This window comes from Sinohyriopsis cumingii, chromosome 6, assembly GCF_028554795.1.
Source record: "Sinohyriopsis cumingii isolate HCF-2022 chromosome 6, ASM2855479v2, whole genome shotgun sequence".
Taxonomy (NCBI): Eukaryota; Metazoa; Mollusca; class Bivalvia; order Unionida; family Unionidae; genus Sinohyriopsis; species Sinohyriopsis cumingii.
Genome location: NC_142966.1, coordinates 95,400,423 through 95,417,326, shown reverse-complemented (window position 1 = coordinate 95,417,326; position 16,904 = coordinate 95,400,423). Strand labels below are relative to the sequence as shown.

At 36.9% G+C, this 16,904-nt stretch overlaps 1 protein-coding gene across 1 annotated transcript in view; it reads left to right on the top strand.

Annotated features, from left to right (window-relative positions):
• Positions 1 to 16,904, top strand: part of LOC149797482 (periostin-like) — a 34,821-nt gene that overhangs the window by 4,134 nt on the left and 13,783 nt on the right. Inside the window, exons 2-3 of the mRNA XM_089962290.1 lie at positions 2,828 to 3,039; positions 13,710 to 13,908. Of these exons, the coding sequence (XP_089818416.1) occupies positions 2,828 to 3,039; positions 13,710 to 13,908 (411 nt within the window). The remainder of the gene's footprint in view (positions 1 to 2,827; positions 3,040 to 13,709; positions 13,909 to 16,904) is intronic.

The window sequence follows — 16,904 nt, the reverse complement described above, 5'->3', positions numbered from 1 at the left end:
AACTTAGACACGAAGACACAGTGATCCCATTCAAGAGTGCTCTCAAAACTCACTTATTTCGACTACAAGACCAAACTTAAAGACCTAATAATGTTTCCTACCTTAAATATTCTAAGCAAGTTTTTTATGTTTTCTAATTTCATGGTGTTATTTTGTAATCATATCATTATGTTTTTTTATCTTATATGTGTTGTCTAATGTTGTAAAGCGCTTAGAGCTTCTAAAGATTAGGCGCTATACAAAGTCCTGGTTTTTATTATTATTAATATTATATAAAAAGCGTCGCTCTTCTGTCAGCTGGAAATGTTACACACACACACACACACACACACACACACATATATATATATATATATATATATATATATATATATATATATATATAACCTTTCCAGCAGACAGATGAGACACGCTTTTTATGTGACCTTTACAGCTGTCAGAATAGCCACACGTTTTATGTAACCTTTCCAGCTGACAGAATAGCCACGCTTTTTATGTAACCTTTCCAGCTGACAGAATAGCCACACGTTTTATGTAACCTTTCCAGCTGACAGAATAGCCACGCTTTTTATGTAACCTTTCCAGCTGACAGAATAGCCACACGTTTTATGTAACCTTTCCAGCTGTCAGAAAAGCCACGCTTTTTATGTAACCTTTCCAGCTGACAGAATAGCAACGTTTTTTATGTAACCTTTACAGCTGCCAGAATAGCCACGCTTTTTATGTAACCTTTTCAGCTGACAGAATAGCCACGCTTTTTATGTAATCTTTCCAGCTGATAGAAGAGCCACGCTTTTTATGTAAACTTTCCAGGTGTCAAAATAGCCACGCTTTTTTTATGTAACCTTTCCAACTGACAGAATAGCCACACGTTTTATGTAACTTTTCCAGCTGACAGAAGAGCCACGCTATTTATGTAACCTTTACAGCTGTTAGAATAGCCACACGTTTTATGTAACATTTCCAGCTGACAGAAGAGCCACGCTTTTTATGCAATCTTTCCAGCTGTCAGAAGGGCCACGCTTTTTTATGTACTTTCCAGCTGTCATAGGAGTCACGCTTTTTATGTAACCTTTCCATATGTCATAGGAGCCACGCTTTTAATGTAACCTTTCCAGCTGACAGAAGAGACAGAGAAACGGTTTTTATGTACCATTTCCATTTGATAGAATATCCACGCTTTCTTTGTACCCTTTCCAGCTATCAGAAGATCCACGATTTTTATTTAACCTTTCCATCCGACAGAACAGCCACGCTTTTTATCTATCTCTTCAAGTTGTCACAACAGTCACGATTTTTATGTAACCTTTCCTGGTGACAGAATAGCCACGCTTTTTTATGTAACCTTTCCAGCTGACAGAATAGCCACACGTTTTATGTAACTTTTCCAGCTGACAGAAGAGCCACGCTATTTATGTAACCTTTACAGCTGTTAGAATAGCCACACGTTTTATGTAACATTTCCAGCTGACAGAAGAGCCACGCTTTTTATGCAATCTTTCCAGCTGTCAGAAGGGCCACGCTTTTTTATGTACTTTCCAGCTGTCATAGGAGTCACGCTTTTTATGTAACCTTTCCATATGTCATAGGAGCCACGCTTTTAATGTAACCTTTCCAGCTGACAGAAGAGACAGAGAAACGGTTTTTATGTACCATTTCCATTTGATAGAATAGCCACGCTTTCTTTGTACCCTTTCCAGCTATCAGAAGATCCACGATTTTTATTTAACCTTTCCATCCGACAGAACAGCCACGCTTTTTATCTATCTCTTCAAGTTGTCACAACAGCCACGATTTTTATGTAACCTTTCCTGGTGACAGAATAGCCACGCTTTTTTATGTAACCTTTCCAGCTGACAGAATAGCCACACGTTTTATGTAACTTTTCCAGCTGACAGAAGAGCCACGCTATTTATGTAACCTTTACAGCTGTTAGAATAGCCACACGTTTTATGTAACATTTCCAGCTGACAGAAGAGCCACGCTTTTTATGCAATCTTTCCAGCTGTCAGAAGGGCCACGCTTTTTTATGTACTTTCCAGCTGTCATAGGAGTCACGCTTTTTATGTAACCTTTCCATATGTCATAGGAGCCACGCTTTTAATGTAACCTTTCCAGCTGACAGAAGAGACAGAGAAACGGTTTTTATGTACCATTTCCATTTGATAGAATAGCCACGCTTTCTTTGTACCCTTTCCAGCTATCAGAAGATCCACGATTTTTATTTAACCTTTCCATCCGACAGAACAGCCACGCTTTTTATCTATCTCTTCAAGTTGTCAGAACAGCCACGATTTTTATGTAAACTTTCCAGGTGTCAGAATAGCCACGCTTTTTTATGTAACCTTTCCAGCTGACAGAATAGCCACACGTTTTATGTAACCTTTCCAGCTGGCAGAAGAGCCACGCTTTTTTATGTAACCTTTCCAGCTGACAGAATAATCACGCTTTTTATTTAACATTTCCAGCTGACAGAATAGCCACGCTTTTTATTTAACCTTTCCAGCTGACAGAATAGCCACGTTTTTTATGTACCGTTCCAGCTGACAGAATAGACAAGCTTTTTATGTAACCTTTCCAGCTGTAGAGCAGTCACAGCAGTCAAATACCATTACCCGTTGTCATATACCCTTAACAGTGAACGGAGCATTGTTCACAGACTGATAGTACATTCTTAGATTATTATTTTACTCTTTTTAGGAGAAGCTAAGGAAAAAATGTGGTTAGAGGAAAGGTGATATGAAAATTAGAGAGATGATGGAAGTAGTGTTGGCTTACAGCATATTTTATCTCTTGTTATATTAATTTTCTATAATAATTTTTACAGGACCATTTACGGTGTTTGCCCCATCAGATGCAGCATTTGCTCGTCTACCTACCCATACAGCAAACTATTTGACATCACATCCCCAGAACTTGGCTGATGTGCTGAAATATCACATCGTACAGGAAATCGTTATCGCTCCACTTATCTCAGGAGTAGAGAATCGTACAACGTTACTAGGACAGTCTGTGGAAATCGCAAAAGCAACGAATGGGGCAAGTGTTTGCTTTGTTAACACACACATACACACACATATTTATTTGCACACACACACACATCTATATCTATCTATCTATCTATCTATCTATCTATCTATATATATATATATATATATATATATATATATATATATATATATATATATATATATATGGTGGTGCTTACACGGGAATTCATATTTTTCCCCGACCTTTTGGGCATGGAAAGTCCACGACGGGAAAGAAAGAGAGCAGTTACAAAGATATAATAATCGTTTAATAACATAATCCTCCGAAAAATCAAAACGTCCACTTGACAAGATTAGCAAGAGAATTATTATGTATATGAAATGGTAATTAAGAAAGAGACCGTAAGAAAATTTAACTTGACAAAGAATACAATACCTGTCCACATGAGAATTTAAACATCAAACTTTCAGTGAAACTACTCAAAATATTGAGAGAAAAAAGGCAAACATGTATGCTTTCATGTAGAACATGGAGAAAAAAGAAAACATCGAACTTTTACTGAATATGGTCAGTAAATGAGCCTGGACACAGCATAAACATAGCTAGGAAGACCAAGGTACACATAAAATTACAAAATCACGCTTGTCTAAATTAACCATACCGATTATGCTGAATAGTTAATTCCTATATTTATGACAGGACCTAAAATTATTTTACGAAATGCTCGAGCTGAAAGAACGGATCTAGAACAAAGGGGAGTTTTTTTGTTGTTTTACAGCATAGAAGCAAAATTATATTATTTTGTGCATATGCTATTAAAGTGTCCTGCACATGGACACACCATGGATGCCAACCAGGGCTTATCCAATGGTAAGATTCGAACTAACATTCTTTCAGTCAGGATCTTGGAATGCTAGGGACTGTTAAGCTGTTGTAATAATAATAATAATAATAATAATAAATTATTATTACTATTATTATTATTATTTTAATGGTTTAAGCCGATCGTAGTGTGCCATTTAGTAACTAAAAATCAGTAATAATTGGAACGATACTATGGAAACAAGAAATGGGGAAGGAAGGGGGAATTCGAATTTAACATTGGTTAAACATCTAAGTCACCATGGTAACCTAAGATACTTACTGACGGTCCAATACACATCCTTACTCACCTGGTGATATTGAACCACTTATGGTGCCCATTCCGAGACAATGTGACATTCGAAATGGTTGTTGCATCGAGGTTACGTGTATGAAGGAGGATTGTTTTACAGGGTTTGTTTTAACAAGGCGGGGATCATATATCTAGCATGTATGCAAATTCCTATTAAAATTCCTAGGCTGCAATAGAACTTACAAGACACCGAAAACAAACTAAGAATATTGGATTAAAATGGCCGAGAATAAAACTGATTACAAAATTCTGAAATAGACACAGACTTTACCTCAGACTAAACATTTCTGAATATTATCTTAAGAAATACGACTTAGACTAACACTAATGCTAAAATTCTGAAACGGAAACGGAACTTAACAGACATAAATAAAAATGTTGACTATTGAATTAAAAGGGCCGCGAGAAAAAGTAATTCTAAAATTAAGAAACTGACACGAAGATGTGAACTGGCTGAAACAATCAGGAACAAAATTACCATGAACAAAAAAATGAAAAATAAATTGTAAATGACATTTGAATAATTGTAAAACATTCTAGAAACAATGTATTACTGAATAAAAAAGAATTTTCATAAAAGAAACTCTTAAAGTTGTACGAAATTACTAACTTCAACGATTGTACAAAAACAAATTACGTTTACAAATTTTCAACAAATTTAAAACGTCTTATAATACAAGATTTAAAAAATTTCAAAATCAAATGAAAAACAAAAATACATTTGCACAAGAAAAGAAGTAAATACTAATAAGTTATAAAGTGTTGAAAAATTATGACAATGATTAAAATATTTAAACAAAATTTGAAAATTTTGCAAACTAGTCACTGACATGCGTAAGGTTTATTAAACTGGAAAAGTCACAAACGAACAAATCTTTAGAAATGCTACATTTGTACTACAGAAATATAAATTAAAAAATGAAAATGTCAAGGGAAGATATAATTTTTTAAAAACTTTTTATTCAATTGAAAACATTCAAAAATGCAAACTTTTACAAATTTAAAATTGTTTAAATTTAACATTTTTTGTAGTATCACTGTCAATATTGGATTTTTATTACTTTTTCTGAGTCAGAGCTTCTATCCTCCATTTTTTACCAAGCAAACTACAAACGTTGTGCAACCGGTGGACTATTAATCGAACACAAATGTGAAGTGACTCAAAGAAGCTGCTAGACTCATACAGTGACGCAAAGCCGTAACAGGCAAACACCAACATTGTCACTCAAAGTCGTCAACGTAATCCACTTCCCATTGCTAGATTTGCAATCTATGAATTATACAGTCGTTAATAATTTAACCAACCGCAGCCAGCACATTTTCGGTTGATGGACAAATGGCCGCTTTTGGGGGTGCTCAAGTCACTAATCGATGTAGTCGATCTCGAAGCGAATGATTCGCTTGTTATCCCAGTTTTTTTTCATCCGACCCACAGCAACGTTTTTGATACCATCAACGACTTGCACTTTGTTTTACAAGTGGTTCAACCCGAGAAGACAATCCCGCAAGTACCTTTGTTGCACCTGTAAACAATCGACGAACAACGTGAAAGAGGCCAGTTCCAAAATATGTCGCGTAAACGGGTTTTCTAGGGTTTACAACGCGCACGAATTTCACATGTCCACGTACGACTGTCATTATATTAAATATCAAATCGATGTATAATGTAGTTTTGTCGTCAATGTTTAACTCCGCAGCTCTAGAACGTCCCAGTCTCGATCCTTAAGGGTAATCTAGTATTCACAATGACATGTTCTGCCGAAGAGTTAATATTTTCCACGGCATACGCCTTTGCATTTGTTGCGTCCCAATGCCATTGAGCTTTTTATATGTATAAAAGTTTTTCCAATTGGAAGAGCTACATCGCTGGACTCATATTCATTTTCTCATTTCGTTGAACATAGATGCACGTCTTTTGTTTCCTCACCAACTTCAAATAGTACACAATATTGAGACTAGGCGAACAGAGAACTTTACAAAATACATTACGAGATCGTGTGTTAATCCGAAATTTTCAATCAGGCTATCTCAAAAAATATATTTTTGTTGAGTCAATATACAGTTTCGCAAACGTCGTTAAAATTTCATTTGCCAACGCAGTGAAGTCCAACTTACAATCAGCCCATAGTAAATCAAATGATCCATCACTGAGTATTACGCCTACTTGATTACTACCAGCCAACTCGACTACTACCAGTCTTTTGCGTTTGAATGCAATAACGTTAAATGTATAAGAGCTTTAGTAAATTTCCTCAATAGTTTTGTTTGGTTGCTTTTAGTAATAGCTTCTGAAAATTGTTTTCGGTGATAACGTCCCTCCTCTTAGGCGTCGTTGTGCCATTTTTTATGGATATACTGAAGTTTGGCGAGTTCAGATTACATTATATTTATACCCAAAATCACTTAATTGATTTGCTGTCGGATGTCTTCATTATTATAGCTACAACATTCGCTAAAATCATCACAGGATTCATTTGAAATATCAATCCTAGCTCGCATCAGATGTAGCTGGTAATTTACTCAACTTCAAGAATCCATGTTTTTTCTTGCACAGTATTATACAAATGGGTTTTGACTGCTTGTTCTAGTTTATTCATTTCAAGTTTTAAGATCATTCATACGGTAATCAAGTAATCACTGTGTTCGAATTATGCGTCTGAAAACACATATAACATCTTTTGAGCTGCTTTGATAAACCGATGCATTCAAACGAAACAGCTATTTAAGTTTTTCTGTCACATATTTTACACGACACTCATCGGAAAGAACTATATTATTTTTAGAGATCTCCACAAATTCCTGCCAAAATATTCATAGTGTCGATCACCTGAGTATTTTTCGCCATTATACTATATATGCCACGGAAATTCTTCAGTATTAAATATAGTTTCTGGCAGCAGTTTAATTTACTGCTATAAGACATATTCCCACACTGTATATTTTTCCTATTATGGGGGAAATTTCCAGCCCATACTATATGTAATGCTCTCGCTGAAGAAGAAAATTGAATACCTGGTATATGCGCAAAGATATAAGACAAAATAAATAATGAATATATACTGTCTCATTTTAAAGATGTATCTGATCCAGCATTTAACATGGGCGTACCTGTGTTTGGGAATCGAAGTAAAAGAGATTTGCCGTATTATTCATACCCAGCCAGAGACCCAACGCAATTATAAACAAAATTTAAAGTGCAGGACACGTCCAGGTTTTTTTTCTTGCATGTGAGTTATTCTTGAAAAATGAGGGAAAACTTTCAGTTGCCGAAAACGATAACAAATACGATGACAATGTGTCTAATTTGGATTTGTCAACAATGGAATCATGGCATTATTTAATAGTGCACGTTATTTCATCGATTGAATGGAAATTTAAGCAATTATTGAAAACTTTGATGTAGCTACGACAGTTCTTGTACTTGCCAGATATAGCGATGATTACACGAAAACAGTTTGTCCATCAAGGATGCTTGTCAAAGATGCAACTAATCGTGCAGATTATTGACCGTATACAGCCCTTGTTGTTCATCATGACTCTCCTGAGCCATACGCCGCTGCTCAAACCACATTGGTGACAGGAACCAACCAAAATTTTAATCTTGTATTTACACAACGTCGATCACAAATCCTTGGTGCTTCATTAACGTTTCTTTTTCTGTGATCCCCACTCAGTCACACATTTGGCTTTTTTAGAGACGTTTACATGGTTATTTTTGGAGCTAAATACAGCCACCTTGTTTCGCAAGAACAACTCCAACGATGAAATATGGCATGATGGAGGTGTCACTGATATTACAGTTGAGTTGTCAACATTGACTTTGTGGATGCCTTTGCTAGCCACTTCACTGATTTCAGAATCACGTTTGTTATCTTTTGTGGAATCTGGTACAGCGTCATAGCTGTCGTTTCTCGTACATACCACAAATGCGCACCCATCAAGTGCTATTACGGGGCAGTTTCGTTGTCAAATAAGTACCCAACGTGGCCTTACTGTACCGAAAAATGTGTTCGTTGCGTTTCAAAATACTGAGCGAGATAATGACAAAGATCGTAACAAAGTGGCATTTAACGACTTACAAGTGACTGAAGTTTCCTTCCGGTTAAACGATAATCAAGAACCTTCTGAAGAAATTCAGCCTAATTACAGAGATGCCACTCCTGATATTGCACGTGCACATCACAATTTGTGGGCGTATATGGACCGGCATCAAAACGTTGACACGTGGCTGCATATTTCCCAACAAGACTTTTTGACGTTGTATCCGGTTTATTACTTTTCGTTGGAACACCTGCATTTGTTTAAACAATCCGTTCCTGTCATACATTTTAATGCATTTGTGGGTGCGGCTGGTGGTGGTTATGATTGTTATGCTGCATTACTGACAAGACTCTGTTGCTGGAGGGAACTGGTGACTGAATGAGGGTCAATGATGTACATGTGGATATTACATAATTGAATGCGTTACGTATTGAAACAATAATGTCCTATCACGAAGTCAAGATCGGCCTTAATGAAAATCAGCTGGGGAAATAACTAACAGAATACAAAAAAAGACAATTTTATGGTCACCATGAAACTTTCTCCGGCAAAATTAAATGGAAATGCCCCCGTGTGGTAGACCCAAACACAACTTGCTCAGCTTAATGCGGCCAAACACACTACATCTAAACGACATTAAAATTCTCCAAGTCAACGGTGACACATATGCAAAGAACCAGTGGAATATTTCGAAACCTTTCAGCAATTGCGGCGTCGTTATCAGCAACGGCTCCCGCAGATGCAGACGCTGAGGAGTTATGTACTATAGGAACTGCATCTGGGATGGCGTTAATGAAGGTGGATGGTGTTCACATAGTACATCATGAACCTGGTAAGTCTATCAAAATCAGGAAGAAGCCTTCAATTACCAGGAACAAGTCGCTAATATCATAGGAAAGAGGTCTTCGATTATCCACGCAGAAAGTCACGCGTCCATTGGCCATTATAGATTTACTCAAGATAGCAAAATCAGTCAAGCATTTTTGTGACCTCTTTATGCGAAATGAACTTGCATCGATGGTGTCACCCATACGTGAACCGGTATTGTCAACCTGAATTTTACTTCAGGACCTGGCACTCATTGGGTTGCAACAGTTGTGGTACCTCAACATCGTTTGCATTTTGACTCGTATTGTCCTGCACCACCAGTTCAAGTTGTTAATTATTTAAGGAATGGCACTACCTTCCTACGCAGTTGGCGTGGACGACAAGCAACTATACCTGTACAAATACGTTTGGATGGACCATTATGTGCTCATCTTGTTGTTAAAGTGTTGTGGGCACGTGGGCGTTCACCTACCCCGCAAACACATTTTACATTTTAGTACGTTTAATATTATACAAAATGTCTAATAACATTTAAGGACGTTACTCAGCCCGACAAACGGTGCTGATGTGGATTTGAGCAGGTTTGCCACCAAGGCGGATTTGACTGAGTTTATTACTGGCCTTGATTGCTACGACTTTAAGTAAACCAACCAACAGAAAAGAACAGAAACCAACAAGTTTTGTAAAACTGCAACAAATAATGTATTTCCCTAGAATATAAAGTGAAAATTTAAAATGTACTTACAATATTGTGAACTAAATCCGAAATGGTCTTAAACGTTCTATCACAAATCCTAATGTATGAAGTTTCAAATGAATTCAAGTGGTATTCCAATTGAAATCCAGTATTGGACGTGCTGATGTGCCTGTAATCTCGATTATGCTAACGTGCCAGTGATTTTTTAAAATACTAAGTCTTCTGATGTCTCACAAGAATATAATCCAAAATGCCTTTGTCTGAATTCACTATAATTCAAATCAATGATTCTGTCCAAGAATACTATTCACCACTTTGTAAGTCCAGTGAATAATACTTTAAATAAATAAATCCACTCAATGAAAAACTGAACACAACGATAATAATGATCAGATGCATCAGATGTTAAGATTATATACCCCTCTATTTGACCTATGTAAAACAAGTACCATTTTCTGAAAATACTTTGTCCACTTAATGAAAGTTTCCATTCTAGAAGTTTCTACGGTCAGTATCAAGACTATAAACATGTTTACCAACAATACTGATATGAATATTTAATCGACACTAATAGAGAGATATTAACTGTGTATTATGTTGTTTACAAATTAAACGTAACTGGTAAGGTACAATATCACCTTAATTTTGGACAAAGTCAAGAACACAATACAGATATACATAACATACAATCATTAAGAAAAGCCAACGAACAATGCCAATTAAATACACATAATATGATTTGGATGTTTATCCTAGAGAGCTTATGACTTTTTGAAGAGAAAACTAAAGATAAATCGCAAACGTCCAACGTAGACATTAAATATATTATTGTCAAACTGAAAAACGCTGAGGGGGAAAAAACCCTGACTGAGGCCACTGAAAAATTGGGGAATCAGAGACACCGGCGTGTCGGTAGAGTTTATCAAGGATATGATGATACAGCCAATAATGTGATTTAGAAATACGTGGATAAAAAGATCACAAATTTGCCCGAACCATCACGTTTAGGAACTATAGTTACAGCATAGTTAAATATTTTGATCAGCAAAAGAAGAAAGGAAACAAATGCCACCACAACAAGTGGTTGACTTATTTTCCCTAATGTGAATAGCTTTGATAAACCTAAATCTCGCATCATGTCAGTATCGTTGGTCGCCGGAGAGGAAATACAATACGAAGGACTCAACATCACTCCTATCAGATACTTCAACGTTTTTGACGTTTCTGTTTAAAATTAGACTCATCTTTATTAACATGATTGATTCTGACCGCGGTGATGAGGTTGTAGAATTTACTGACCGAGTATTAGATCAACTGACAACGCATGTAAATGTCGATAGCAAATTTGTACTACTTATCTACTTTAAAATGGTGTTACCAAATCATCGTATGCACTCAAATATAATCTTATTAAGGATCAAATAGAAATCAACCATTGGAACCACCATGATGTACCACAATCAACTCAAGGTCCACTTGGAATCATCGCACAGGCAAATGCCCAAACGTTGACTATATCACCACGTGTCATAAGGTTGAAATGGTATTAACCGCAGTAGCCACCCCGGTTAAGTTCACCAATGAATATTTTACACCAACATTGACTCAGTTGAGACAAAAATGATCTTGACTGTTTTTAACAAGAACGCAATCGTTCGGGTAGCAGTTATTGGGCAAAGACGATCGTTAGATGTAAAAGGTACAGACGTAATCGGTGTGGTCTTAAATGAACGGATCACTACACTTCCATTTGAATACTCCGCAGAAAGATACTTTCTATAAATGTATGACAGTTGTAGCAGTAAAGAAAGGGTAATTAGATAAATGTGCGTGTGCACCAGTTTGAAGTATTATCATGGCTTTATCGATAGCAACCGGTGTCTATAGTGGTGCTAGCAAATTTATTTGGAAACGATTATATTCATGAATACGTGTCTATTCAGAACTGCTTGCAGCAGCACAATGTAGCCTCAACACCGTTAGTAAACTACATTCGGTAGCTACTGAGGATAAAATTATTAGCATGGCCGAGTTCTCTACTATGTTGGCGAAAATGGAAAATCAACGACAGTTTCTAGAACAGATAATGAACCGCGCGAGTGCGAATTTACATATAATAAAAGTCGAGTAAAAACCAAATTGTCATAGGCGGTTTTGCCGATCACTGCTCTGCGTCACTTTATACCTCTGTCTGCTTGACTAGGCCAGTTAACTTTCGTGGACTATTGATGCTAATAGTTCAGGGTTACACATCGTGTGTGGATGCCTGCTAAATAAGAAAACATCATGAAGTATAGTTGCTGTTTCCTAGAAAAGAAACAAAAATCCAAAACCGACATACATGCACTACTTTTCGAAGTAAATTTAGAACATAAGGACAGTCTAAATAAAATAAAATTGAAATACAACATATTGCAAAACAACAGTAAATATAGAAGGGAAAAAATAGAAAACAATGAAAGATTTGAACAGAGTAAATGAACAATTTGAAAAAAGAAAAGCACGTTTGAGGAAAATTTAATAGCATACACATGCACATATACATACCTATATACCATTACATACAATTAAACAGAAGGGAATTGTTCATACGCATTATAGTTACAGCCCAGTGCAGATTGAATGTGGGGTATTTTTAAGTTTTATTTTGATTCTGCATTTAATCGCAAAGAAAAAAAGAACGTATGGACTCTAGAAGAACAGAACATGGGTAGCTCGTGTATTTATATTTACTATCGAACATACTATCATACATACAGAGGGATAGGAGGGGTAGGATCATATACATAGACTTACTATCCAATATAACATATGCAACGGAAATGGCTAAAGAATATTTCTTCACACACACACATAAGTGCGCACACGCACTAGAGGACACTGAGGAATGTATATTTAAAGATAGGTTTACAAATAGGATAGAGGGACGGACAAAATCGCATCTAAGAAAATGACTTATTTTTGCAATCCAACACTAAGACGTAGAAAGAAACTAAGAAAGGACAGTAGTGGACTAGTGGATATCAAATAGTCATAACACAACTCTTCATGATAAATACTCTCGTATGGAAGTAAAACATAAATTTGAGCCTGAAAATCGACTAACTCTATCCGCTCTCTATAGGTGGTCTCATCCATCACAGGGTGGCCTAGTGATTAGAGCGTCTGCCTCGGATGCGGGAGGTCGCGGAATCGATCCCCGGCTGAGCCATACCAAAGACTTACAAAAATGGTTCTAACAGCTTCCATCGCTTGGCGCTAGGCATTAAGAGGTTATTGTTAGATCTGGTCGGCCTGGTGTCAGGATAATGTGACTGGGTGGGACATCATGGTACATGTCTCCGACATGATACACCAGTGTAGACATCTCTATAAACTGCCACACTGCAGACATCGTAGCGATATGACTGAATTGTTTTTTAAAGCTACGTTAAAAAAAGTCAAAAAGAAAGTCCATCACAGGAGGGAACGGGGATAGGCGATGGTCACTCATATCTATTTAACATATTTATGGTAAACATACGAATGACATACCGTAGTTTAATTACGTACCTTAAAGCTGGTACACTTTATAAACGGTGTTTATCACTACTTACAGATGTGGCCGAGTGGTCCAAAGCATTCGTTTTACAGATTGTTGCTATTTCATCTCTGTCCGCGTGTGTTCAAGTCTCGGGCTTTGCCAATCTGGGTATATGTAAAAGCTTGCCAGTAGCAATGTTTGGATGTGTGTTTCTTACCGGGATTTTCCCGGGTTCTTCCTCCACCACTTATACTGGCCGCCATGTATGTATAGCATGCAAATGGCCGTAAACCCTAAAACAACAACAACACTATTTATGACACCACTGTTACTCAGCTATTTATACCTTCATTTTCAATCTTCTATTTTAATATATTTCTTATTTAAGCTACTTATAACTGAATCGAGGTCTATATTACCTGCTTATCTAAATATCTCACTTTACACTCTTACAGCTGTTAGTGAATGGGTTTGCAGCAGTGCATGGTGGTGATATTGTCGTAGCCAATGGAGTAATACAACCGATAGACGAAGTTTTAATCCCACATATTCCGGCGACCGAAAGCATTGCTCAGATCATTATCAAGGATGACCACAGATTTAGAGATCTAGTTATGGCCCTCATTCTGACAGATCTTCTCCCGGTACTCGGTAGTAAGTAAAAGTGGTACATAACACTAATGGTCACCTAGAGTTAAACCTGTTTACTAAGCTTATTTAATTTCCCTGAAAAATTGGATGATTGGCTCACTGTATCAGACTGCCTGTGCCTATCTGTCCGTCAGTTGGCTCATAATTTTACCTGATAAGGGGGCAATAAAGAAAATAAAAACGAGTTAAATTGGATGGCTTGAAGTTTTATTGCAAATGAAAGAATCGGTGTAGAAGCTTACAAATTATCAAAAGACACTTATTCTAATAAACGAAAGAGAAAGGGCAAGTAAGACATATTACTGTTTTGATATAAGGTGTATTACTAATGTAATAATAGAACACAAGTATTAATCATTCTGTGGATGACTATATTTTATTTGTTTACCAACGAATTTCAATTTTCTTCATGTATATTTTGTATATGATATACGTTTGTATATGATATACGTTTTTATATGATATACGTTTGATGCGTCCTTTGCAGAGTTAACAAAATTGATTTAAAATAACCGTTACGTTTCTTGCAGCTTTAGAATTTAGGTTGCTTACTTCGTTCAAGTGATGTCAACAGCTTAATAACAATAAGAAATCTAGTTTCGGCACAATGGTAGAAAAAGCTGCAATAACAATGTGGACATCTCTTATTTGGGGGATTTTTGTATGTAATAATTACAAATTCAAAAATTCAACGGAAAAATCCCTCCCACAGCACAGCAAGTATAATATTCGTAAATGCAACAAACGATATATATATATATATATATATATATATATATATATATATATATATATATATATATATATATATATATATATATATATATATATATATCATATGGCGAATAACAATCCTTTCAAGTGCACTTTCACGTGCACTGGATCCAGCAAGGGATCACGTGTATCAGGGGTTGATTAAGATAAACGCTGTAAACTGACAACGAACATTTTAGCCGCCGACTGGGACTCAAGGCCCCTTTGCCCTGCAGCCAGTAAATAAATCAGGAAAATATAAGCTGCGAACAACCCATATTCAGAAAGAAAAGTAATTGGACCCCACCAAAAAGTCCAATTCCAAACCTAGAAGCCTTTATCAACTCATTTGAAAACGACACTTCCAGACACATCAATCATATTAACGTATACTCTAATATGAGAAAAGAAAAAACATAGACCTTACACTCACTGAAAAGAAGAAAAGGCATCGTAATTAAGCCTGCAGATAAGGGTTCCGCTGTGGTCATTATGAATAGGGAAGACTACATTAATGAAGCAAGTAGACAACTTAGTGATGCTATGTTCTATCAAAAATTAGACCAGGATCCAACACTGGAATATGCAAAGACCATCACTAATATTATTGACGAGGCGTACCAAATCGGGCAAATAGACCAGCAGACGAGAAAATACTTAAGCCCAGAAAACCCAAGGGCAGGTAGATTGTATCTTCTACTTTTAAATCCACAAACAAGGAAACCCGGGCAGACCTATAGTTTCTGGTAACGTGCATCCCACAGAAAGGATATCAGAATATTTGGATCATTTTATGAGACCACACGTCCACAAATTACCATCATATCTTCAGGACACGACGGATTACCCTATCAAATTGCAAAGCAAGCGAACCATTACAACCAGAAACATTGCTTGTTTCCTTGGACGTCACATCGTTGTATACTAACATATCACACAACGAAGGGATACATGCGTGTGGAAACATGCATGGGAAACAAGATCTGTAAACAATCCACCCACACACTTCCTAGTCCAACTCTTGGAGCTTGTCCAAAAACTAAATAACTTTGAATTCAATGAAGAAAACTACCTGAAAATCAAGGGAACCTCATTGGTTACACACATGGCTCCTTTGTATGCTAATATTGTTGTGAGAAAACTGGAGGGTCAACTTTTAGCATCGGTTGCACTTACACCATTCCAGTGGGTACGCTTTATCGATGAGATAGAAATGAAGTGGCAACATGGAAGACAAAGACTAGATGGTTTCATACCAAAGACAAATAACTTTCATCCTTCAATAAAATTCACGGCAGAAGTCTCCAACTCAAACAACGTTTTCCTGGACACAGCAACCAGACTGGTAAAAAGCAAACTCCATACAGACATCTACTCGAAACCAACCGACAAACACTGGTATCTCCTCCCAACCAGCTGTCATCCAAAACACTGCATTAGGAACATCCCATGTAGCCAGGCACTGAGGATACGCAGAATTTGCTCCGGCGATGAAACGTTCCTAAAAATGTCTGAAGAGCTATCTAAACATTTAATTTACCGAGGCTACGACAAAGACCAGATTACGGAGGCAACGCAAAGGGCTAAACAAACAAACCGCGATGACCTACTAAAATATGGAAAGAACGAAAAGGCTGATACCATTTATCCTGACCTACCATCCAGACAACCTCAAAGTAGATAAAATTATCGGGAAACACTGGCCCATCGTGGAATCGTCGGACGCACTATGTTAATCCTCCCGAACAAAAATGTAGCAGCCTACCGGTGACAAAACATCTCAAGGACATCATAGTCAAGACAACCATGGCCCCTGTGGCGCTAAAAGGTACAAAACCTGTCAACATATGACAGAGATCTGGACATTTTCTAGCACTGTGACTAGAGAAATGCTAAACATACATGGTCCAAACAAAACGTGCAAAACAGAGAATTTAATTTATCTCATCACATGTAAGATCGGTAGCCTTCAGTATGTCAGAGAAACTGAAAGGCTACACAAAAGGATCAACCTTCATAGATCTGATTGGATGACAAAAGAAACTGTACAGAAGCCTGATCACAGAATATTTCTCCTCCTCTGGCCACACCTTCAGTGATATAACAGTGATATAACACTTGTTGCAATTGCTCACAACTCAGCTGGAGTTCCCAAACCAGGAAACAAAAGGAATCTTACTGGAATCGCCGCCTTAGAACATTGAAACCAAGCAGTTTAAACCAAGAAGACAGGAAAGAGACAACCA